The 27,410-nt window shown below is 38.9% G+C and overlaps 1 protein-coding gene across 5 annotated transcripts in view; it reads left to right on the plus strand.

The window, feature by feature from the left end:
* Positions 1-27,410, plus strand: part of NETO1 (neuropilin and tolloid like 1) — a 121,616-nt gene that overhangs the window by 7,845 nt on the left and 86,361 nt on the right. For all 5 annotated transcript variants that reach the window (XM_087869727.1, XM_087869730.1, XM_087869728.1 and 2 more), the window contains exon 4: positions 728-976. In XM_087869727.1, coding sequence (XP_087725853.1) covers positions 728-976 — 249 coding nt within the window. The remainder of the gene's footprint in view (positions 1-727; positions 977-27,410) is intronic.

Genomic DNA, 27,410 nt, shown 5'->3' on the forward strand with positions numbered 1-27,410 from the left:
CAGATCCTCCAGGAAGTGCTAAAACACATGGAAGCCCAAAAGAGCATGCTGCCTTAGAAAACGTAGTGTGTCTGAAGTGGCCCCAGCTTGGGCTGTGTGTGGAGTAGGAAGACCCTAGAAGTGTGAGTTGTAGGATATCCTTAAGGGTCCTGCAGTGTCAAGTGCATCGATCATTTTCCTGTAGCTGACAGTTGCTAAGTTTAAACCTGAGGGTGATGTGGTAAGATTGGTGTCGTAGAAAAATTCTTCTTAATGCCCTTGTATATGCACTTGGGTCTAATCAAGACATCGGACTGGGGACTATTTGAATGTTGGGGTAACTCTGTGCTGAATAATTCTTAAGTGGGTTTTGACCTTAAAACTGGATACTTAAGAAGATATGGGAAAAGTGACAGAAAGATGTCTTTCTACTTTCTAAACCTGATGTCAGTGGTCTTTCACAAAAATACTGTGATTTATTAGGTCTGTGTTAGACATCGAAATGGTCGTTTTATAACGGAATAATCTTGTGTGCAACATCATCAGTTTTAAGGAGCATGCCCGAAACGTTCTTACGGAAATGTTGTCCCTTAGAATGCTCAGTATTACAGGCTTGTTTTGCTCTTCCAACGCATGTCATGCTCAAAGTTTCATAGAAGACATACATATAAAATCTGAAGTAGAATTACAAAAATCTACCTAAAGATTTAAAAATGGCCTTCTACACATAATCTTTCCTTGTTTTCAGCTGCCCCAAGACAGTGCATTGAACTTTACTTTGATGAAAAGTATTCTATTGAACCGTCTTGGGAGTGCAAATTTGATCATATTGAAGTTCGAGATGGACCTTTCGGATTTTCTCCAATAATTGGACGATTCTGTGGACAACAAAATCCACCTGTAATAAAATCCAGTGGAAGATTTCTATGGATTAAATTTTTTGCTGATGGAGAGCTGGAATCTATGGGATTTTCAGCTCGATACAATTTCACACCTGGTAAGTGAGGGTTTGGTTTTTTCCTATGCTTTTTTTCTTCCTTAGTTGTCTGTCTTCGTAGTACAAGAACTTTTGTAAGACAACTTCATATTTTCTTCAAAGAATTTTCTAGCTCTATTTAAAATCACACCTACAGTGCTTTCTTTTTTCATTTCATAAATTTTGAAAGGAAAATAAATTTTCCTTAAAATGTAGCCTCCACTAGAGGTGAAGTGTGCACGGTCATCAGGAGCACAGTTAATTAAATGGACTTCTATTATGCTGAAATGTGTAATTCGAGAGGCGGCCTGTAATAAAGAAACTAATTTCAGTATACATTGAATCCCAATAAACTTGAAAAGGCAATTATAGTATTGTAAAATGTATCCATCAAAATGATCTTTGGAGAACTTGAATAAAAAATTCTTTTGTTCTGAAAATTATAATTTTTAAGCAAATGGATCTTAGTATAAAGCAGTCTAATCTCTGTTTAGAAATGCAAATTCCTAAGAGTTCTGATGAAAGCAAGACTGAGACCCATAGCAGCCAAATATTCATTCGCAAGGTCTGCAGACATTATTTGTCATTATACAATTATGCATTCTATGTCAATTTTCCTTTTAACCTGCTAATATTAAAAATGGGCCTATGATGTTGACTGGCTCGCTTGATGATGAGTTGTCATTTGTTACAATAAAAATTGGTTATCACATTTTTAAATTGCAACATCAGGCTGAAGCGATTTGAGATTTGATGAAGTGAGGTCATTTTTTTTTTAATGGAAAGATGACTCAACTTACATAACACAGGTAATTTTTATATAATTACATATTTTCCCAGTTTGTGTAGATTGCTTTACTAAGGTTATAACAGGCAATAGATGAAATTGCTATACATGTAAAATTTGTTGAAGTTTCTGTTCCATGTTACAGAGATAACATAAGAGCAGGGCTCAGATGCTCAGCTCAAGCACTGAAATTTAAAAAATAATTAATATAAGGTTAATGAGGATTTTCATTGTGATATGGTTTCTGATCAATAAGTCATATATTAATGGTATCATATGTGTTAACCTTAAACATTAGGAATGTTTTCACAGTATCAGTAAGAGATACTGTGGTTTTAATTATGTTTTGTTAATACTGAATCGTTCACAGAAAGCATGGGTATTTCATATTGGTGACCAAACTAATTTGATGTGTTCTGAAAACTTGCAAACATTGAGATTACTTTATTAGTGCTACATGGAAATTTTTTTTTAAATTTTTCTTGACTGATAATTTTGAGTATAACCAGGACCTAAAGATAGTTCAAGGCTTTTATAAGTTATATCTTCACCCTAAGATTGGAGATCATGGGGATAATGTCTAGGATTTAAAACTGTATAGTCAGCTTTATCAGCAGAAGCAATGCTGCCCATGTTTCTAGCTCTACCAGAGAGAACATGAATGTTGAAGCTCAGTGTGCTCTCCCAGGGTTTTAAAAAGCCACTGTTTGCTGTTACTTGTGCCTTATTTCTTTAGAGCCACGTTACTTGATCTGCATATAAAAGGAGACTTTATTGCCAGGAACTCCTAAATCACAAGGAAACCCGAGGAGATGATTCCATGAAGTGGAGGATGAGTTAAGGATGGAGCCAGGAGGCTTCTGTTTCCACTTAGATAAACTAGAGGAAAGTAAGTGCACAGGGAGGCCTAGGCTTGGCATATGAAGAAACAGGAGGACCGTAAAAGGGAGACTTGTAAAACTTCCATGACTGCAGACATTGACGTTCCATGGCCCAAGGCCATTGCCTGAGTGGCACAATCTACAGCTCATTTCATAAAGAGGCAGTATTGAGGAAGCCAATTAGTTAATGAAAGAGGAAGGGGGCAGGGATTAGTAATAATTTAGACAGCATTTAGGGAATAGGGAGTCAGGCAGGCTTCAGTTTAATTTGGGCTTAATTTTGATTTGGTAGTGTGCTTCAAGTGGTGATTTGGGGAAATTGAAAAGGTAGAGTTCCTGAAGTCAGCTTCATGATTTAAATTACACAGCATTGCTGCAATCCCCAGGGCATCCAAGTGGACCCCACTGCAGAGGGGAATGCCCTGCCCATCAGATCACATCCAGAGCTGAACCCCACCGTGGCTGCGAGGAACACTGGTTTTGGAACAGATCTGGCCTCAGTCCTGGCTTTCTTATTTCTTGCTTGCTGTAAACCGCAGGCATGATCCTTAATGTTCTGTGCCTCAGTATTTTAATTTATAAAATAGGGATGATACTGACCACCACATAGGGTTGTTCAAAGATGGCTTGCTTGCCAACCAATGCCTGTCTGTGGATTTTTCACTTCGTATGAGATCTCAACTCTTGGATGCTATTAATTTTATTAATTTGATCATGTGTTCTTTAAGAGCAAAGGGGCCTTGTTACAGTTTATTGGGAGAACAAGCGTCCCAGAGATTTTAAATTACAACTGCTCTCGCTCTGATTTTGGGCGCGGATTTGCAAAATTGATACCTGGAAGATGTCACTTTTCCCTGTTAGTTTGTTTACATGGGTCCAGGCCTCCGTGTGGGGGTTGTAGTGTTTGCGTTGGAAGGCATAAAATATGTCAAAGCAGAGACACAGTGGGAAGACCAGGTGATTTTTATTATGTGTGTGAGCTTACTTCAGTCTGAAATCTGGACCTTCAGGGATAGTCTCAGAAACTGGAAGTCAGCAGGGGCACCTGGGTGGCTCAGTCCTTAAGTGTCTGCCTTGGGCTCAGGCCGTGATCCCGGGATCCAGCCCCCCAGCCCCGCATGGGGCTCTCTGCTCTGCTGGGAACCTGCTTCTTCCTCTCCCACTCCCCCTGCTTGTGTTCCCTCTCTCGCTGGCTGTCTCTCTTTCTGTCAAATAAATAAATAAATAAATAAAATCTTAAAAAAAAAAAAAGAAACTTGACGTCAGCATACTGAGAATGCACCCACTTTTAGGAACGTATCACAACAACCAAGCTAAAACGACTGACTATGCATATACACATGTATGCGTTGATACACACACACACACACACACACACACGCGACACGTGTAAACCTCCATGCATTTTCAGTAAGAATACTTTGAATCACACAGCTCAGTTTTTCTTGTAAGCAAACATACATACACGGGTATCTGGTTTATAATGAGAAGATCGTATAGTGAGTGTCAGTCCAAATATTAACGCTTAATTACACGCGTGCTGTGGGCTAGCACCCTGCCAAGGTACACGATGATCCATCTCCGGGGCAAGGGCCATTTTTTCAGGGGTGCGCTACATCTCAGACCGCCTTGGGGCGATTCCGCTGTCCGGTCTCTGCTTTCATCCTGCCTGACCGGGACACTAGTCGGTGTCAACTCTTGTCTCAAAATTTGTTTCTGTTTCTTAATACCTGAGTCTCTTTGACTTTTCTTCCCACACAACGTTTAAAAACAGCCTTTTCATTTTGGACTCCTGCGTTGGTAGTAGCGATGCTTCTGGACCGGTAGTGGATGGGAGCTAGCGAGCCAGAGGTCATGTGTGGGCATGCGCCGTAGTAACGCAGGGCCAGAAAAGATGCCTCCGACGCGCTCTTAAAGGGTCGCTCCTCTATCTCCAGACACACTGACTAGTCCTCGCCTTTTATTTCATGCATTCTGGTTATCTTTGGTACTGCGTCGGTACCCAGGCCCACAGTGCGCCGGTGAGTCAGGAGGGTGATGGTGGAGCACGCGTAAGGATGGTGAGGCTGAGTAGACAGACAGCAGTCGGCTGGGTCTCACCGGCGATCTGCAGAAACCAAGGACAAGGGTGGGGCCTGAAGAAGGACCAAGGGACCCAGAGCCCTGATGGGAGGCTCCAGGGTGATGTCTGTAAGGGAACCTCTCTTCTTCCTGTGTAAACAGAGTTGTGTTGTGAGGTCTCATCAGCAATACGCTCCCGCTTCTGAGAAGAGGGAGGAGTTCAGCATCATTGAAAATGGTAAAAGTTACATGATGGACAATTTGGTAACCCGCAGATAATTTAATGAGAAAACGTATAAAAGTGCTAATTATAATAAAATAATATTGTTTTCTCATCTTCATAGGCACATTTTTTTTTATCTTAAAGAAAGATTTAAATCAGTTGTATTGTAGAAAAATGTGTAATGATGACCCTAGCTAGGTAGGGGGTGGAGGAGAATGAGGAGGAATTGAAGGGGCCCAGATGGAGATATGGTGAGAATGTATTAGCATTATTAGTAATGCTTTCATTTTTGAAAAGGGTGCTACATTTTTGATACTACTTATGTAAATAACAGTGTTTAAGATAAAAAATCAAAAAAGTAATACTATAGTTGGGAAACGTTAAATGAATTTTTGGAGCGGAGGAATGCCATTTATCTGTAATCCACATTTTCTTTTTTACTCAAACTGAGAATGCTTTTCAAGTAGACAATAATTTTCCCCTACAGCCAGCTGCCTATATGCCTCAGTTTTCTTTACCACTGGAAAAATATAGGTGAAGAAGAAAACATGTAACATCTGCTATACCCCCAGTCCAGTAGCATTACAAGGGGCTTTATTCAATATTAAGGAAGAAAAACATCTAGGATGCTCTACTCTTAAGGAAAGTAATCCTTTCAGTCTCTTTAGGAACAAGTATCTTTTGTTAGCCTTGTACTTTTCTTCTTAGTGGAGGAGACGTTTTCAGCTAGTCATCGACATATAATACAATGTTTATAAAATCTTCCTCTTTGGATGATTTTTTTCCTGAAAAAGTTTTATGAAACAATATTATATACACCCTATTAGAGAAATTTAACTTAAGGATTGTGCCTCAAAATACCAAACAGGTGGGGTAGAGTCAGGTATTCCCATGCAAGTGAGTGGAGTTGTTATTGAGATTATTATGATACTTTGTACTTAAACAGCACCTTTCATCTGAGAGCTCAAAGTGCTTCAGGAACTTTCTGCCCAATTCCTAGCTTCCTCTTAGACTCCAAGCTGATTGACATCAAAGGCAGTGGAAGTGATATACTGCAGTGATTTAAATTGAGTGTTCTGAAAAGATTTCTATGCATATTAAATGAAATACATTATTTAGGTAAAATATTGTCATGGACTCGATGCTATTTTAATTATCCAGCACATTGCTTTTCTTCTTTGTATTTGAAATGTGAATGTATGTGCGAATATTGACCCTATTGAAAGTTACTACATTTTCTTCTCCACATAATCAGAGTTATAATATATTCTCTGGTACGAAAGAAAAAAAATGCACACATCTATCTATCCATCTATATCACCTTTTCAACAACTAAATTTTAATTTGACCTTTGCTCTAAAAGATGAAAGAATAAAAGGTTTTAAAGGCTGAGGTTGAAAGAAGGACTTTGATTACTTCATTTTTCACATAGAAATAAAAGATTGAATAACTTCAGATAGCATTGTGTTGTCTATTATCTTTACACTTCAGCCCAGCAAAGGCTGTCAAAAAGAAAATGTATGGAAACAAACATCATATTTCCTCTTTTTTTTTTAATTGAGGTACAGTTGACACGGAACATTGTAAGAGTTTCAGATGTTCAACATAATGATTTGGTATTTGTGTGCACTGGGAAATGATTACAGCAAGTCTAGTTTCCCCATCACCATATAAAGTTATATAATATGTGATACATTATTATTAACTAGAGTCACCATGCTGTACATTACATCCCCATGACTCATTTGTTTATGACTGGAAGTTTGTACCTCTTGATCCCCTTCTCCGATTTCACCCCTCCTCCCAAATTCCCTCCTCTCTGGCAGCCACTAAACTGTTCTTTGCATCTGTGAATTGGGTTTTGCTTTGTTGGTTCATTTGTTTTGTTTTTTTGGATTCCACACCTAAGTGAAATCAGACAGTGTTTGTCTTTCTAAGGCTGATTTTCTTCACATAGCATAGTGCCCTTCAGGTCCATCCATGTTGTCACAAATGATAAGATTTCATTCTTTTTATGGCTCAGTAGTATTCCCATCGTGTACGTACGTGTGTGTGTGTGTGTGCATGATCAGTGAATTCATCGTCTGTATTATATAATATATATATATATATACACACACACGTACACACAACATATATATCATCTTCTTTATCCATTCATTCATTGATGGACACTTAGGTTGTTTCCATATCTTGGCTATTGTAAATAAGACTGCAGTGAACATAGGGGGCATATGTTTTCAAATTAGTGGTTTTGTTTTCTTTGAATAAACACCCAGAGGTGGAATTGCTAGCTATGATAGCTCTGTTTTTAATTTTTTAAGGAACCTACATACTGTTTTCCACAGTGCCTGCACCAGTTTATATTCCTACCAACAGTGCATGAGGGGTCCCTTTTCTATGCTTTCTTGCCAACGGTTGTTATTTCTTGTCTTTTTGATAATAGCTATTCTTGGAGATGTGAGACGATATCTCATTGTGGTTTTGATTTGCATTTCCCTCTGCTGAGGAGATGTTGAACATCTTTCATGTGCCTGTTGGCCATTTGTATGTCTTCTTTGGAAAAATTTCTATTCAGAACCCCTGCCCATTGAAAAAATCAGATTGTTTTTTGTTATTGAGTTGTATGATTTCTTTATGTATTTGGTCGATGGTTTACTTTACCGGGCGGAAGCTTTTTGGTGTGATATAGTTCCCATTTGTTTATTTTTCCACTTGTTGCCATTGCCTTTAGAGTCAGAGCCAAAGAAAATATTGCCAAGAATGATGTCAAGGAGCTTACTGCCTATGTTTTATTCTAGGAAGTTGTGTGATTTCTGGTCATATATTCAAGTCTTGAATCCATTTTGAATTAATATTTGTGTATGGTGCAAGATAGTGGTCCAGTTGCATTCTTTTCTATGTGGCTGTCCAGTTTTCCCAACACCATTTATTGAAGACACCATCTTTTCCCCATTGTATATTCTTGCCTCTATCATAAATTAATTGACTTATGTGCATGAGTTTATTTCTGGGCTCTCTGTTCTGTTCTTTTCTGTTGATCTGTATGTCTGTTTTTATGCCAATACTATATCGTCTTGATTACTATAGCTTTGCATTGTAGTTGGAAATTAAGGAGGGTGATGCCTTCAGCTTTGTTCTTATTTCTCAACATTGCTCTGGCTGTTAAGGACCTTTTATGTTCATATGAATTTTTGGATTATTTGTTCTATTTCTGTGAAAAATGCCAATGAGATTTTAATATGGCATGCATTGAATCTAGAGGTTACTTTGGATAATATGGATATTTTAACAATAGAAATTATTCCAGTCATGAGCACAGAGTATCTTTCCATTTATTTGTGTCTTCTTCAAGTTCTTTCATCGGTGTTTTGTAGTTTTCAGTGTACAGGACTTTTACCTCTTGGATAAATTAATTCCTAGGATTTTTTTTTTTTTGAAGCGGTTGTAAATGGGGTTGTTTTCTTAATTTAAGAGTTTTCTTGATTCTTAATCTGATTGTTAGTGTATAAAAAGACAACAGATTTTGTTATTGATTTGCATTCATTTAACAGTTTTTTGGTGGAGTCTTCAGCATTTTCTGTATATAGAATTATGTTGCCCTCCAGTAGTGACAGTTTCACTTCTTTCTTTCTAATTTGGAAGCCTTTTATTTCTTTTTCTTGCTCCAGCTAAGTCTTCCAACACTATGTTGAATAAAAATGGCAAGAGTGGGCATTCTTGTCTTGTTCCTAATCTTAGAGGAAAAGCTTTTGGCTTTTCACCGTTAAGTATGCTGTTAGCTGTGGGTTTGTCATAGATGGCCTTTATTATGTTGATGTACGTTCCCTCTATACCTACTTTGTTGAGAGGTTTTTATCATAAGTGGATGCTGAATTTCGTCAAATGCTTTTTCTGCATCTATTTGAGATGATCATATAATTTTTATCCTTCATTTTGTTAATGTGGTATATTATGTTGGTTGATTTGTGGACACCGAACCATCCTACATTCCTGGAATAAATCCCAGTTGATCCTGGTGTATATTGATCATTTTTATTGAATTCAATTTGCTAATATTTTGTTGAGGATTTTTGCATCTGTGTTCATCAGGGATAATGGCCTTTACTTTTGAATTTTCCCTTCCTTCCTTCCTTCCTTCCTTCCTTCCTTCCTTCCTTCCTTCCTTCCTCCCTCCCTCCCTCCCTCCCTCCCTCCCTCCCTCCCTCCCTCCCTCCCTTCCTTCCTTCCTTCCTTCCTTCCTTCCTTCCTTCCTTTTGTGGTGTCCTTGTCTGGTTTTGATTTCAGGGTAATGCTAGCCCCATAAAATAAGTTTGGAAGCATTTCCTCCTCTTCAATTTTTTGGAAGAACTTTAGAATGATAGCTATTAAAATCTTCTTTGAATGTTTGGTAGAACTCACCAGTGAAGCCATCTGGTCTTGTATTTTTCTTTGTTGAGAGGTTTTTATTTTTTATTTTTTTAAAGATTTATTTATTTATTTATTAGACAGAGAGAGACAGCCAGCGAGAGAGGGAACACAAGCAGGGGGAGTGGGAGAGGAAGAAGCAGGCTCCCAGCGGAGGAGCCTGATGTGGGGCTCAATCCCGGAACGCCAGGATCACGCCCTGAGCCAAAGGCAGAGCTTAATGGCTACGCCACCCAGGTGCCCCTGTTGAGAGGTTTTTGATTACGGATTCCATCTCCCTGATAGCAATTGGTCTATACAGATTTTCTACTTCATGATTCAATCTTGGAAGACTGTATGTTTCTAGGAATTTATCCATTTCTTCTAGGTTGTCCAATTCGTTGGTGTATGATTGTTCATGGCAGTCTCTTATGATCTCTTTTATTCCTTTGGACACTCGTAACTTCCCCTCTTCCATTTCAGATTTTATTTGTATGATCCCCCACTCTTTTTTTCTTGTGAGTATAGCTAAATGTTTATCAATTTTGTTTATCTTTTCAAAAAACCAGCTCTTTGGAACCACTTAACTTTCCTCTTTTTAATTTCATTTGTTTCCACTCTGATTTTGTTTCCTTTCTTCTACTAACTTTGGGCTTCATTTGTTCCTCTTTTTCTAGTTCCTTAGGTGTAAAGTTAGATTGTTTGGGGTTTTTTTCTTGTTTCTTGAGATAGGCCTGTGAGCTCTTAGAACTGCTTTTGCTCCATGCCTTTGATTTTGGTATGCTGTTTTTTCACTTTCATTTGTCTCAAGGCTTTCTTTGATTTCTTTTTTCATTTATTCATTGACCCGTTGGTTGTTTGGCAGCATATTGTTTAATTCCACATATTTGTGATTTTTCCAGTTTTCTTTTTGTGATTGGTTTTCAGTTTCATACATTTTTGGTCAGAAAAGATGCTTGACATGTTTTTAATCTTCTTAAATTCATTGAGACTTGTTCTGTAGTTCCTCTCTATTCCTTTCTTCTTCTCTTGCTCTCTTCTGTTGTGGTTTGATATCTTTCTTTGGTGTTATGTTTAGATTCCATTCTTAGTATCTTTTGTTTATAGGTTTTTGCTTTGTAGTTACAATAAAGCTTATATATCAGTTCATATATCCCAGTCTATTTTAAGTTGATAGCAAGTTAAGTTTTTTTTCTTTTTTTAAGATCTTGCTTATTTATTTTAGAGAGAGAGACTGTGTGAGCAGGAGGAGCAGAGGGAGAGGACGAGGGGGAGGGAAATAATCTCCAGCAGACTCCATGCTGAGTGCAGAGCCCTACGAGGGGCTTGATCCTACAACCGTGAGATCATGACCTGGGCCAAAACCAAGAGTCAGCGACTTAACCGACGAAGCCACCTAGGTGTCCTATAAGTTAAGTTTGAATGCATTTTGAAACTGTATGTATATACTCTCTTCTATGTTTTGTTTCTGATGTCACCTTTTACACCTTTTTATTTTGTGTATTCCTTAACTAATTGTTTTAGTTATGGTTATTTTTACCAATTTTTTTTTTTTAAGATTTTATTTATTTATTCGACAGAGATAGAGATAGCCAGTGAGAGAGGGAACACAAGCAGGGGGAGTGGGAGAGGAAGAAGCAGGCTTATAGCGGAAGAGCCTGATGTGGGGCTGGATCCCATAACGCGAGGATCACGCCCTGAGCCGAAGGCAGACGCTTAACCGCTGTGCCACCCAGGCGCCCCCAAATTTGTTTTTTAACCTTCGTGCTAGCTTTATAAGTAGTTAGTTCACTACCTTTACTATTATTTAGTTTTACCAGAGAGATTTTTACTTTCATATGTTTTCTTGCTAGTAATTAATGCTATTTCTTTTCAGCTTAAAGAAGTCCCTTTAACATTTCTTATAAGGCCAGGTTAGTGGTGGTAAACTCTTTCAGTTTTTAAGGAAAACTTGTCTCTCCTTCAATTCTGAAAGATAACCTTGCTGGATGGAGTATTCATGGTTAGAAGGGTTGTGTTTTTTTGTTTTGTTTTGTTTTGTTTTTCTTTCACTACTTTGAGTACATCATGGCACTCTCTTCTGGCCTACAAAGTGTCTGCTGAAAAATCTGCTCATAGTTTCCTGGACATTCCCTTGTATGTAACAAGTTGTTTTTCTCTCATTGCTTTTAAGATTCTTTCTTATCTTTACCTTTTGACATTTAACTGTAATGTGTCATGGTGTGGATCACTTTGGAATTATCTTATTTGGAATTCTCTGTGATTTCTGGACCTGGATGCCTGTTTCTTACAACCCTTTGGGTCTCCTGGATATAATCCGCATTGATTTTTAAAGCCAGGTGTTTCGGAGGCTCATCTCTCCAGTGCAGGTCCCAAGAGTTGGGATGCCTACTGTAGAGCTCAGACTTCTCATTCCTCACTGATACATTCTGTATCTGTGAGATTCCTCCCGCTTTACCTGCTTGGTGAAATTGTATCTCTGCTTCCTCAAACCTCTTAGTATCCTTCGTTGTAGAGGAGCTGTTCAGGTAGTTTTAGAGAAAATTGTTCTGTATGTAACTATAGATTTGATATTTCCATGGAAGAGGTGAATTCAGGGTCTTTGTATGCCACCATCTTGAACCATCTCTCGTATTTCTTTTTGGGGCTTATTTTTTAAGAACTAAAATTAAAATTAAAAACTTGAGAGTCACAGCAGGGACAAAATTGAGTGTATAATGGACACCAACATGTTCGTGTGAAGACCGTTTTATTTATCTCTTACTCTCATGCAGCCAGCCCATGCCTTGGTTCATCTGATCTATTACAATACAGGGCTTAGGGGGAGGGATGGGGAATAAAGAGAGAGACAAAATGCTGTTTGGTCTTGGTGGGTGTTCAGGAGAGAAGCTGAGAGTGGGAGAGAGGATTTCCAGGATTAGCTGCCATCTGTGCAGAGAATACTGAAGGCAGTAACAAAGGAGAAGGAAGATTTTTAAGAAGTTTCCTGTACAGAAAGAATGCCTTTTTCAACTTGTTGTTTCCTGGAGAGGCAGAGAAAAGTGTTTTAAGTTGTTTATATTTACTTAGTGGTTAATTGCTGGCACACAAAATTGACTATGGTACATCTGGGACTCGACCGTGTGGAGACTCTGGCGTATTTCTGTTGTAGACGTGTATTTTCTTTAGCTCTGAAAGAGAGCTTGGAGTTCACCTCATTCAGCCTTTTCGTTTTAAAGATGAAGATACCAAAGGTCTAGATAAAATCTGCTGCCCAGGTTTATGACGCTGTGTAGAAGTTAACCTGCTGCTCGTTTATCTGTTATGGAACCATTGTGCTGATACACCTTCTTCAAAGGGTCAAGAGTATGACCTTAATTACATCACATACTGCAAGCACTTTTAGTACAGTTACATTAAGAAGTTTAATTAACTGGTGTAGGAATTTAAAATTTCATCTTTTTCATGTTTGAAATGTCTTTCGATTCAAAATGACCAAAGAGGCAACGATTAGTTTCCTCTCCCTCTACCTCTGTTATAAAACTCTGCCCTTTCAACCTCTCTGAGCCTGAAGTATGTGATTCATTCCTTGTTCTCGAATATCTGCTATGATGGACATGGTCAGTTGTGTGTATAATGTTTTCTTGACTTGAAACCGAAGCTCACATGCTAAATACTCAAGGGAAATCCACAGTTTCTGTCTTAGGGCTCCCACAATTATTCTTTCTTCCTAACACAGGTCTCTTTGACTTTTTCTTCTGATGCTAGTTGCTTCCAGTCTCCAGCACCATCCTTTACTCCAGGGTTGCTGTGTGCAGTTGTGTACCCCAAGGACACTCAGTTGAAGGAGAAGGAAGGGCCAATCCCATTTACATTCAGATGCCCTGGGGCAGAGCTGTATCCTGAAATCAATACCACTTACTATTTTGCACAAATGTGTGTTATGGACTAGCTGAGGCCATGCCTCAATCAGTCTTAATAACATCACCTCTGTACCCAATCACGCAGTAGTCCCAGCATCAAAGGACCAGCGTCCACTCTTCACTTACATAGTTCTAAAGAGAAATTATATCATTTAAGCAAGAGGAACATTTAAAAAAGAAAACAAAAGAAAGAAATAATGTGTATGTTCTGTCTTCATTTTGCACTGTCATGTTTTTTCTGGGTATCTGGAGTCATTAAGCTTCTTGGTAAAATACTCTAGAAAACTCTACCATTTAACTTATCGTTGCATATTGAAGAAGTATGTGTTTCAAATTATAAACATCTGATGTATTTTGCCTAAGATGTTATTACCTAACTGTAATTTTTCAAAACATTTTCTTTCATAACAATTTGCATAGAATTTGAGGCTTATTGTTATTTTATTTATATGCATAAAATCAGGGAATTATCAGGAAAGCAACCCACCGTGTTGTTTTCTCAACCAATAATGCTTCCCTATTTTAGAATGTATATGCTATTATAGCTACTTAAGTATAGCTCATACAACTATTCTTAAAGTGAATGCACAGAATGACAATTTCCACTAGGCTGTATTTGCCTCTGCATTTATTCAACAAATGTACTGTAGAGATGCGGTATATACAAGATATATGTACTGTATATAAACACTGTAGAAATACAGTATCTACAAGATTCTGTCCTCCATACAATCAGTTTATAGTTTATAAGATAATAAAAATCAGATAGACTGTAGTAAACAATTTCCCCTCCCCTCCCCCAAAAAGATATTTATGACCTAATCCCTGAAATCGGTGAATATATTTGGTTACTCGGTAATGAGAATTAAGATAATAGATTGGATCAAGGATGCTAATCACATTACTTCCATGCAGGGGCCTTCATTTGGATTATCTGGGAGGGCTCCCTGTAATCACGAAAGTTCTTCGGTGTGGAAGAGGGAGGCTGAGAAGTCCATGGCAGAGTGATATGATGTAGGAAAGAATCCAAGGCCAATTCTGGCCTTAAAGTTGGAGGAAAGGACCATAAGCCAAGGAATGTGGGGAGCCCCTAAAAACTGGAGAAGGCAAGGAATGGATTTTTCCCTAGAGCTTGCAGAAAGGGGGGGGGGAAGCCTTGCCATCACCTTGCTTTTAACCCAGTGAGACCCATTTTAGATTTCTGACATTAAGAACTGTAATATCACACATCTGTGTTGTTTAAATCATCTAAGTTTATAGTAATTTGTTGTATCAGTGATAGAAATAGATACAGGTTTTCCTACCTGAAAGTAGAATGCTGCTGTAAAAACTCATCTAGAAAATGTAGATATGGTTTTTGCAATTGGGCAGTGGGCAAAGGCTCGAGGAATTTTGAAGAAAAGCATGATAGAAAAAGCCTATGTTGCCTTAAACAGACTGTTAATAGATATATGGATATTAACAACTTTGCCAATGAGGACTCCCAGGGAAGTGAGGAGCATTGCATGGAAACATATATGCTTTAAAGAATATAAACGTCATCATAAGTAAACTGCTGGTAGAAATGTGAACGTGGAAGGTGCCAATTTTGAGGACTCCAAAGGAAATGAGGGACGTGTATTTGGAAAGAGGAGGAAAAGGAATCCTTGTTCTCTTGTGTCAGAAAGCTTAGCAGAATTGTGTCCTGGAATTATATGGAAAGCAGAACGTTTAAGCAATGAACTTGGATATTTAACTGAGGAGATTTCCAAGCAAAGTGATGAGATCCAGCCGGGTTTCTTCTTGATGCTTTAGGAAGACACAAGAGGGAAGAGACAGATTAAAGGAAGAACTTTTAAACCAAAAGTAACTGAGGCTTAACGACTTGTTAGATTACAGATGATTCTAAAATTAAGAGATTCACTGCCTATTGAAATTTAGGGAACTCGGGATGGGGTTGGAAAAACATGCTCTAGAGAGAAAATGAAGGTGGAGCTGGACAGCCTTTTGCTCATCCTATGGACAGATAAAAACATCAAAATATTCAGTCTCACAAAAGGCTCTTTCAAATGATTAAGTGTGTGACTCACAAATCTCTTCAGTCATCGCAGCAGAAGCCCAAAATAGAGATGGGATTATCTAGAAAAGACCCGTGGAGGAGCCTCTTGGCTAATAGGGCAAATCTCGTGACATACACAGGAGACTCACAAGGTTGCTGGGAATGTTGTTGTATCAGCAGAAACATCGCCATCTAGAACCGAAGGCGACAGGATGCCATGAAAAAATGGTTAAGACCACCAAATGTTTACAGACGAGAAACCTGCTGATAAAACTCCTCCACTGCAGACATGGTCTACCTTTCGTGAAAAAGGAAGGCTGATGCAGAGGGCACAACCCCAAGCCCAGAGGATGGGGCTTTGAGCCCAGTAGTAGAGCTAAGAATCACAGAGGATAATTTCCAGGCTTTGAAACCAGGTGGAATTTTCCAGATGGATTTCATAGTTGCTTGGGACTGTTGGAATTATTTTTCTTTCCACCTTCTCCCCTTTTAAGGAGAAATCTCTATAAACGCTACCCTATACCTGCCTCACCATTGTGTTTTTGGAGCAGGTAAGATGTTTCTTGGGTTAAAGGTTCACAGATAGAACTTGTGCCACCGGAGAGTACCCAGTGCCTCATCCATACCTGACTTAAATGATTCAGACGTTGAGCTGATGGGATTTGGACTTCGAGTTGATGCTATAATGGATTGAGACTTTTGGGTGCCTTGGGATGGGATGAATGTATTTTGCACACGGGATGGACTTGAGTCTTGGTGGGCCACAGGTTAGACCATGGTAGGAAGAATAATGGCCCACGAAGATGGGCCATTTTTTACCTTCAGAAATTTAGAACCTGGATATATGTTACTTTACATGGCAAAGGGAAATGAAGGTTGTGGACAGAATTAAAGTTGCTCATCAGCTGATCCAAAGACAGGGAAATTATCCCAGATGATCTGCATGGGCCCAGTGTAATCATCAGGGTCCTTCAAGGGCGAAGCCGAAGAATCAGTGTCAGAATGATATGATGTGAGGAGGACTCAAGTGGCCATTATTGGCTCTGAAGATAGAAGGTACCCATGAGCCAAGGGAGGTGGACAGTCTCTAGGAGCTGAAAAGGCAAGGAATGGATTGTCTCCTAGAGCCTCCAGAAAAGGAACGTAGCCCTGCCAGCACTTTGATTTTCACTCAGTAAGACCCATATCAGACTTGACATCCAGAACTGTAAGATAATAAATTTTCATGGTTTTAAGACATTAAATCTGCGATAATTTGTGACAGGAGCAAAAAGAAACTAGTTTGGCATATAACTAACTTTTAAAATGTTTCAAAATTTGGGGAGTGATACAGAAAGTAAACAAATGATGTATGAATTGATCGCTGGGTTGAAGAACATAATCCTTTGAGTCCATCAGTTCAGATTTTTAAAATACTTGTGTTCAAAATGCAGAACACCCGATCATTTCGGCATGGCTTTCCTACACAAAGATTGATACTCTCTTCCTATGTGGATGTATGCATATGTCTCTCTATATACCATTTGATTTTGTGTGAATGCCATCAATATGCATAAATATGGCTGAAACCGCAACAAAATAATGACTTGCAATCCTTCCCAGAGATGTGCACTGGGATGGTGGTATTTTTGTTTGTGGTAATAATAGCTATTTGTAGAACCTGGCATCTTGAAGCCTCTGCCTCTTCACGGTGTATCTGCCCGGTGCCTCTGCTTCAGAAGAGCTCTGCTGTCTGTTCTTGCTTGCTCACTTGGCTAGCTTCCCACCATTTTCACAGCTATGCTGACTTGCTTGAAATTCTGCCTCAGTACCTCCTTATGGCATTTTCCCTTTCCAACTACTTTCAGACACCTCACTTCAACCAGACTATCCCCAGAATTACAGAGTGATTATAATATAGTAGGGCTCTTCGCAATCAGCAAGGCATGTACCCACAAAAGAACTAAACTTGACTTTTTTAAGCAGGAGGACATCTTAGTCATAAATAGGTCACTTCTGTTCTGTATTGATCAGAACCCAAATCAGAAGACAGTTTTATTCCCTGGGAGCTTTTCTTCTGAAATTTGCACTTCAAAGCCCCAAGGAGGTTCTCTTAAGTGATTCAGGGAGAATTGTGATATAGAAAATCAGTGCTACCTTAAAACATCCCTAGACTCTATCATGCTGGCTGATGCGCTCTGAAAGGAGCGTTGTAGCAGATTTGGCGGGCAAACAAAGTAGAATTTGTAGACTGGTCCGTGGCTGTGCAATGGAAGTGGGAAAGAAGACGGTTGTCATGACAATGGCAGTGAAGGGCTTCCATGGGCCTTACTATGACCTTCTGCCAGAGATAACTGGTAAACTGGTAAGAAAATTATTCCTGGTTTTGTTGCATGTGTTTGTAACTTTCTTTTAAAAATAATTTTCGAATTGTATTTACATCTCCATTTTAAATTAAAGGACGGGAGCATGCAAACAGTCATACAGCCGTGCTTATTTTTGGTTGACAGCTGTTTTACCTTTATCTCATCGCCACTTAGTCCATTCCATTTGTTATTCTCTTGGATTCTTCCCCGGCTTCTGCCTGCCACCCTTTCCTTCTCAGCATTTTTCATGTACCCGCAGTGGTTGCATACCTCTTTCCTGGACGACTCCCTGGCGTGTGTCTCCCACACCCTTCTCACTGCTCCTCCTGGCTGTCGCGTCTCCAGGCTCTCCATCGCGCGTCCTGACTCTCCCAGCCCCATTTGCTTTTATTTGTGTTTTTCTTTTGGTCTGCTTCCACGTTTTCTAGAAAAAAAAGATCCAGATGCTATTTCCATCTGAACTATTTATGAACCCTTAACATAGGAGAAATGTAGCAATTATATAAATAAATATGATAGTTTTCTGTTCGAAATGTCAGGGTTGGCATTTATATTCATTGTGCTAAATTTTCCACTGCCTGGCTTGAATTGGGTCTAGTTTTTCTTTTAACAACTTACATGTTCTATTCTAGACATAAAATAATCCACATTAAAGCCCAACTTTCTGTGAAGGTAAAGTCACTCTAAAAATGTGACTTGGTATGTTTTTCTCATTATCTTTGGATGAAATATTCCTTTATGCCTATAGGGTTCTAGAGCAGTTCCCTACTGGTTTCAAGCTATTTTCAATGTAACTTACATTTCCTCATCAGTGAAAAAAAAAAAATAATTCTAATTCACTAATAATTTGAAGCTATAATCTTAATACATATTTAACTACAAATAATTTATTTTAGTTCTTTATTTTAAAATATATTGGCAGATACTCATTGCCTTTCAGAGAATATTAGCAATGTGCCAAATAATTGCTATAGTTTATTTGTATATATCTTTAGTTTCTCTATTTCTTCATAAACCCATTTTTCTCATATTCATAGGTTTTTCATAGTTTCATATAGCGTATAAACTTACACATACACACACATACATGCGTGTGTGTGTGTATATATAAACGTATACACATGTATAATGGTTTCAAAACACGGTCAAACATGGGCCCTAGTGCTAGCTTGCTGTGTAAGTTCAAATCGTGGCGTGGAAACTTTCTTACGTGACTTTTGGCAACAGCAATTTACTTGATCTCTTAGCTTTAACTTCCTCATGAGACCAACACTGGAAACATTATCACTATAGATTTTTCTATCTACTGATGCGGTCAAAATACTGACGTTACCTCACAGGTGGCGTGATTTTCCCCGAGATCACACCTGCACCTCTGATTCATTATTTTGTAGATTCATTCCACAATAAAAGAGTATTGACCCATCATTGGTCCAGGTTCTACTCTAAATGCTGAGACATGAGATTGAGATACAGACTTTGCTCTGGAGGAGATTACAGTGCATTTGAGGAAATAATATTTATATCCAGTCTGATGAGTCCCAACGGAAAAGTGGGGGAACCCTGGATGTGACGTGAGGCCTGTGCCTCCGTGGTACTTCCCCACACAGCCCTCCCTACATCTCCAGGATGGACCGCGTGTCCCCCTGTGCTTACTCAGCTATGGCTCTGCCATGCCCCTTTAGAGTGCGTTTCGGAAATATTCTTTCTCTCTGTCAAACACCAAACTTCTTAAAAGGAAGGAACTTTGGTTTACACCTTTAAATTTCCAGTGCCTTATCAGTGCCTAGCATTCACTGACATTTATTGAAATCTATTTGAATAAATACCTGGATAAGTTAATGGATGAATAAATGAATGAATGAGTGGAATTGAATAATCAAAAGAAGGTAGGAGCCAGATACCAGGTATGAAAAAGTTGGTAAAATGTGTAACAGGTAGTCAAGGCCATTTAGAAAGTAAATGCATGACTTTGAAAGGAGAGGAGCTGAGATAAGACCAGAAGAATAGTCTAATTCAGATGCTGAATGGTTCTGTAAATGATACAAACACAAGTTCAGGAAAAGTGAGAAATGTACTAATATTTTAAATTGAATTGCAATGGATGGATTGAGTAGAGACAAAATAGAAGCCCAGAGAATGAAGATGAAACAATTCAAGCACTGCAGGGAAGAAATTATAAGCACCAAGATTCAAGTCGTGTGTGGCCCTGTAGTGAAAGGGCAAATTTGAAGATTGAATGACACATCAGGTGTGCATGTTGAGGAGAGTGGAGAAGTCTGAGGTCTTTGTCCTCCATGATTTGGTGATTGATTGTGTCGTCACTTATGTTGGAGAATAAAATAAGAAAATGGTACGTTTGCTTTTAAAGATATTGGAAGAGAGGGACCAATGCAGTATCGTTGTGGACATGTTCTACCAGCTGTTAGGGATTTAGCCCTGGAGCATGGAAGGGGAAGAGCGCTAATGAGAGAACAAAGCACAAAACTCCAATTAATTATGATATCTGTATATCAAAGTAGAACATTAATAGAGTTTGGGCCAATGCTCTCCTCTTAAATTAGAACACAAATTTGTGTAGTTGGGAATTTTACATTTTACTCAGTCTTGGCCTCTTTCTTATGGGCAATTTTAGCAAGTTATCAATTGGCATCAGTTTTTCTTTGGGTAGAGGTGGACTTGAGAAATGCCTTTTATTTTGGGAGGTAAGAGAAGAGTGTTTCTTTGGTCCCATGCTTGGAGCCTTCCTAGGGGTAGGAACTTTCTCCTGAATTATGGAGAGAACTACTTCTCTGAGACTGGTTAAAAAAACGGACTTATCTGGGATATTTCTGAAAGGTGCAAGGGTAGACATGAGCCGTAGTGTATATTAAGTGAGCAAGTGTAATACCATTTGGTGTTTCTTCTAGTATGACTTTGCCATACTTCCCTTTAGGAGTGACCTCATTTGTTTATACTTACTTTCGAAAATAAAATCTCTATTATCAGGATTGCAGGTGTTGTGCAAGATTTGATGAAATACATTTGGTCCAACTTACCAGAATGGGGTGAGGGGGAGAAGGGAAAAGAAAAGAGTCACTTTTCTCTATTCATTGAGTTATTTCCTTCTTATTCAGACAATATGGACTACTCTACCTATTGCTTCATCTTCTCTGTTGAGATTTACACTGGTCTCCATTGCAAGTTATAATAACATAAATAGCAACACTACTCACTATTAGCTACAGTTTAGATGGTTGGACTAAGAAAGGTGATACCATTTTGCAAAATATTCTTATATATATATATCCTACATATTTATAGGAAAAAAGTAGCTTCTTTCTCATCAGAGGCATCTGGATTTATTTATTAGATAAAACACCTTTCTCCCAAATTTCTCTATGAAATTATCCAGCATAACAATATATGATAAATGTAGTCATTCAAAATCAACTCAAATGAAATAATGGTATAATTAGGCAGTGATTCCTGCTTTCTACAATCTTATTATAAGATATTCATCTTAATAAAAATAATGAATGATTGAGTTCTTATTATATGCCAGGTATTGTTCTAAGCACTTTGTGTGCGTTAGTCCATTTGATTATTATAGGTACTATATCGTTGCCATTCTTCCTTTGGATTTTTGAAAAAAAAAAAAGATTAAAAATATTTAAATGCTAGGCTCAAGGTCATCTCCCTAGCAAAGCTGAGACTTGTACAGAAGACATGTTTATATTTAGGTCTTCGGCCCCACTGTCAACAAATTATCTATTTGCTTCAGGGCTTAACTTCTCAAAAACGTTGATTTTTTTCACCCTTTGTGATTTTATTGTGGAGTTTTGAGATGTTTTCGGTGATCCTAGAATTTCTCTTTTCATTGTAGTCTAACGTCTTTCGTATGGTAGCAACATTTCCTCCTGTATCATAATTAAGCAAAACATTTGCCCTAGATTTTAAAAATCTTAATTGTGGTATTTTATTTTCATCAACGGTGTCATCATCATCATATTAGTTATCAATATTAATAATAATATCACTGCTTATAATTTATCTTATGAGTCCATTTTTGTCCCATAAAAATAATATTCATATTTTTCAATTACATCGTAATGCATATTTGTCAGAAAAAGACTAATTCACTCATGTTGTCAGCTAGTAACAAAAGAGTAAATGACAATCTCAAACACTGAAATAATAACGGGTCTCAGTCCTCTTCATTTTGAGTACTTCCCCCCACAGGCACTACTTTATATTTCTTTGTACTTTTAAACAAAATCGTGAAGCAATTTCAAACCTAGAGAAAAGGTGCAAGGGCAGTGAGACTTTCTCTCCCACCTTCCAAACCTTTTCTGTATATATTTTGTTTTCCTAAGTGGAAAAATAGCATCAATCAGCTTTACCTTTTCATTAAATTTTGGAAAGAGCTCAATGTCTTTTCTCTTTATCGCACTTCCTTGACCACGAATGCCATAGTGGTACAGCCCCCGCTGTTAGTGAGTGGTGACAAGCGGGAGTGCCGCGGGACACAGTAAGAAGAGCATAGCTGTTGTGCCAGCCAGGCTGAAGCTAAGCCTTCAGATCTGGGAAATCTGGCAACAGGTTTGGAAAGTAAGGTGAGCTTGTGTTTTAGCTGCAGTTAGGATGCTGTCCAGCTATTAATTAAAACAAAACAATTAGCCCTTCTGAGTTTGAGATTTCTTGTCTGCCAAGTGCTTGTTACAATGACTGATCCAATTTTGCGAGGACTAAGTAAGATAATAGATGTGTAACCCATTTGATAGGACACTTTGAACCTTCTTCCCCACCTTGGGCCTGTTTGTAGACTGTGAGAAACCATTTCATCCCTCCTTACCAAAGCCACAAATATTATTGCCAAGTCTTTGATCCACGATGCAAATTTTGCTAAAGTTTTCTCGAGGAGTTGGGTGAGGTAACTATTTCAAATATCAAAAAGCAAATTTCCTAAATATTTTATTTAAGTCTTTACTTCCCCTCCAAATATTCTTTTCCTCTCCCTTACATCAACTTCTTCTGTCTTTCGGGAAGTCTGACCCCGCCTCTGCCTCCTCTCCATCTCTTTGATGATCAAAAGCAACAGCTAGAAGGACTGTCACCAAAACAGAAGGGTGCCAACAGTTAAATAACCAGAAACTGTTGTTCCCCAAATTTATGCTGCTGGTAGGGGTGAGGAAGGGGTTCCCTTCTTTGGAAAATAGTATGTTGCCTGGGACGATATGAATTAGCAGGCACACTACAAAAGTTAGCTAAATAAGCTTATATTAACTCTGTTGGTGGTCACCGTTCATCTGCTCTATCTGGTGTCTACGAAGCTTTTCATTACTGTCCTACTGTGATCACATCTGGTGTCAATCATTCTACCTTGAACCCCTAAAACAAAACCGATCTCACCAGGAAATTCACCTTCCTTTAAACTTACATTAGCCACAATCTTATGTCTGTATTATTGGTTAAAGCCCAGAGTGCAATTTCCAAGACTCTTTTTTTTTTTTTTTCCCTTTACCTCTGAATTTGCTGTTGGAGCAAACTCAAATTCCTTATTGGGTTATATAATACATGTTTGTGGAAAATTTCTTTAGGCCACTAGCAGACTTTCTGAGATCTTTATAAATTATCCTCAATAATTATTCCCCTCTTGCTTGTATCATTGGAAGAGTGACCCTTGAACTAGGAAAGGCTTGACTGGCAGCCCAAGATTTATTTGTTAGGTTCTTTGCCTTTAACTGGCACTCCGATAATGTTTATGGTGGCTTCCAGATCTAGGGTAATAACTGTATACATAGAAATTGAATGTTACTAGACCAAGGATGCCTACTTTGGGGCTATTCTGGCTTCCCGTGAGAATTAAAGGCAAACAGAGGGTGGAGAAGGAGAACTGTGGCGAGTCCATGAGTAGCTTTCCGTTTTTGCACTTTCAGGCTTCCAAGCCTGCCATGCTTCCCTCCCTTGTCCATGTTCAGAACTCACCTTAGAATCCTGGCTGGTGTCTCTTTCATGCAGATATTTATTCTGAGCTCCTGTCCTGACTGCAGAATGGCCCTATAAACCAGCCTCTACTGATGAGAAATTGTACTCACTCAGCCAGGGCAACCTGCCTTTCAAATGGTGACCGACAAGCCCTGAAAAACTGTTGGTCTCAGGGGAATGAAACACGGGGGTTATACTTCTAGGCAGTGGGCCAGACAATGGAGGACTAGAAACAGCTTCTGACTCAGAGCATTGGAAATCCTTTGCTGTGGAGCGCGTTCGCTAACCGGTGGTCACTGAGCGCCCGCTCTGTGTTAGGCACTGGAAGTAATAGATGGACACTGTCACCTTCCTCCAGGAGTAGGAGATAAACAGAGAAGTACGATCATGGCAAATGCAAAAGGCTACGGCTGAATTAAAAACAAAAACAACTTAATAATAACCTTTCTTAAATATGCTTGGATGTTGGAGCCTCAGAAAAAATTAACCTTTCCCCTTCTCTGTTCCTTTAATGTGGATAATATCTTTCTATTTACACTCTCTGTATACCTTAGGGAGAGTGTGTACTTTTTTTTTTTTGTGGGAGGAAATTAAGGAAGTAGGCATTTTAAAGGCATTTGAGGTGTTCTATTAAAATGAGAGAAGGTTATCTCCCCTTCAAGGCACTTACATAACGCCAAGGTCTGATGGGCCCTGGATTAAGAACAAGTCATATGACCTTGAGCATGTCCTTCACCCATTTAGGACTCCCATTTGCTCATTTATAAAAGGATTGCGTAGAACTTGAGGTCATCTAAGACTGTTGGAGCTCTCACATTCTAAAATTGTAGAATCAATGTTTTTAGAAACATTGATCACTTGATTTTTCAAAATGAATTTGTATCGTTGCCCCCGTCCCTCTGTTTTATAGATGAGTGATCTGAACTTTGGAACTGTCTTAGTCCGTCTGGGCTGCTATGACATAATATCATAGACTGGGTAGCTTATAAACCACAGACATTTATTTCTCAGTTCTAGAGGCTGGAAGGCCAAGATCAAGTCACTAACATTTTGAGTATCTGGTGAGAGCCAACTTGCTGGTTCATAGCACCTCAATGCGTCCTCGCAGGGAGAAGGGGAAAGGCAGTTTTCTGGGGTCCCTTTAATAATGGAACTAATCCTATTCTTGAGGCTCTGTCCTCATGACTTAACCACGTTGTGAAGGACCCACCACTTAATACCGCCATCTTGGGGATTAGGTTTTTAGTAAATGAATTTGTAGTTGGTGGGGGGGAGGCACAAACATTCGGTCCATAACAGAGCAGTTGCGTGTCTTGTACACACTGATGTAACGACTAACTGAGTACCAGGAGGGGCCGACAAGTACAGCCACTCTTTCTAACTCTAAATTCTACATTGTTTCTTTTCATTCAAATAGGGAGACAACAGATCGAAATTCTTCACTTCATATATTCAGCAGAACTTCTTGATACTCAGTTCTTAATAATAACTCTGCAATAAGACAGTTATCATTATTTTATTTACTTTCTCTCCACATTATAGTAAGAGAAGTATACATTTGCTAAAGGTCATGTGATTGTCACTGCTTTGTGAAACAGTAGAAAAAAATAATAACGAGAAGCAAGGCTACTTAGGTCCTTCATGCATTATTGCCTTTAACCTCCAGGACAACCCTAAAAACAAACATTATTACAGATATAACAGGATGTAATTCGTCCTGTTGCCTGCAAATTTTAGTCAAAACCTTACAGTTGAGAAAAATAGGTAAAGAAAAATTGTAAAATTCTAAAGACAAATGTTAGGTACATTCGTGTGGAACTTAAGTGACCAAGATTGTGCCTCAACTTTCACCCACAACCTCCCAACAGCATTTTATTAAGAAAAACCTGAAAATTCACGAAGTCTTAGAATAGGAGAATTTTTATCCTGGTTGGGGATTCTCTAAGGAAACCAGTTTTAAAAGCTGTGGGTTCCCACAAGGATTGGAGCTAGGGACTTGTCACAGAGATGAACTGGAATGATGCGACCTGGGAGTTCTGGGACACCCATGCCCAGGGGTTTGGAAGCATATATCAGCAAAAGGCATGCTGCCTGCTTCCTGCTTGAAGAACTTCATAGGCTAGGGTCTAGCTGGAGCAACTTTTGACAGAAGCAGAAATATAGGGGAGAAGAAGATCACACCCGCTGTCTCACATCTTGCAGAACAAGAATGTATGTGTCCCATGGGCCAGGTGGTCCGTCAGGGAGGTAAAATCTGGTGGAGTTGCAAGAATTACCTCCTGGCATGAGTCAACGAGGACAAGTTGGAGAAGAGTGCAAACTGCTCATGTAACTGTGACCTCTGCGTGAGAACCATTCTTTCAATGCCTGCCACTCACAGCAATTCAGCAAAAGTCAAGAGAGAACTCTGAATTTCCACAGCTATACATATAAACTTCAGTTCCTTTTCCTTTGGCCTGTGCCTCAGCCAGATAGTTGAAGATGAGAAGAGTGAGGGAGCTAGGAAGAAGAAAGAAAGACGTGTCTCCCCTCTCCCTCTGCAGGACTCTCGTACAGACATTTGTTAGGAATGGAGATGGGGGAGGAACAATGTGTGACGATGTGCGACTATTGGATTCGAAACAGTTGAAATATCAGAACGGGAGTCTTAATGAGAGTAACAAGAAATTGCTTAGAAATTAAAAAGCTATAGGAGCCTCCCAAGCTCTCATTTACTAACAGAAAGGAAATTCTACACTAATCAAAGGCTAGAGTTGGTAATAAAGTAAGATTATTTCTCTTTGAACCTCATTGAGATAAGCCTAGCAAATCAGTTAGGTATGTGATTATTTTCCTATATTAGAAAGTAGAAAATGAAAGCTCAGAAAAAAAAAAAAAATAAGGTGAAAAACGTACCCAGCGTCACTCAGTTTGCAAATTCCAGCAGAAAAATTAAAGTCCCATGCGGTCTGACCCTCACACCTGTATTAACTCCTATGCAATACTTCCTCTGTAAACTAAGATGACAAATTAAACCTACAGATATCTTCATGGTAAGGAGGAACAATACTTGGACTCAATTTTTACTTTACTGAGAAATGCAATGATTGTTTATTCTTAAACCCAGGCTACTCAGTATTCTTTCCTTTGTGTTCCCACACTTTCTCTGGGAGATCCAGTTCTGCATTCAGGCCTACTTACTAGGCCATCCCTTAAATGCACCCCAGACGTTGAACTGACGATGCCCAAACTTGATTAATTCTGCACCCCAGATGAACACCACGTACTGAACATTCTCCAAGGCTCGATCTTTTCCTAAGTTCCATTTGTGATTTCTCAATAGCATGATGTCTCACCCAGAAACCCAAGTCCACATCATCTGAAACATGCTAGATTTTCTCTTTCCTACTCACTAAGTCCTCCTCTCACTCGAACGAAGTAGCAGAAGATGAGGGAGTCGGAAGCAATCTGTGCATTGCTTTGAACCACCTAATAACAATTTTAATTTGAATCTTAAGAGAATGAGTAATTGTGGAAAGTTTAGGAATATGGGAGTGCCATAGTTTTATCTGTAATTTACAAAGATTATTCTGGCTCTTGGGTCCACTTGATGAATGTTTGTTTGTTCGAATTGACATATAATGTTGTATAAGTTGAAGGTTACAGCATTGCTTGAGACATGTATATATCGAGCAGGGATTCCCACCATAGTGTGAGCTGACACCTCCATCACTTCACACCATTACCGTTTCTTCTCTGTGGTGGGAACACTGATGGATCATTTCTAAATACTGCTCCCTTGGTCACTTCTTTCTCCTTATACTTTCCCTCTTCCTGTCTCAAGGCAGAGGAGAATTGTTCCATTCCACTCCAGTGTGTATGTGTG

The sequence above is a fragment of the Ursus americanus genome, chromosome 19 (assembly GCF_024610735.1).
Source record: "Ursus americanus isolate L20-20 chromosome 19, mUrsAme1.1.p, whole genome shotgun sequence".
In the NCBI taxonomy this organism is placed as follows: Eukaryota; Metazoa; Chordata; class Mammalia; order Carnivora; family Ursidae; genus Ursus; species Ursus americanus.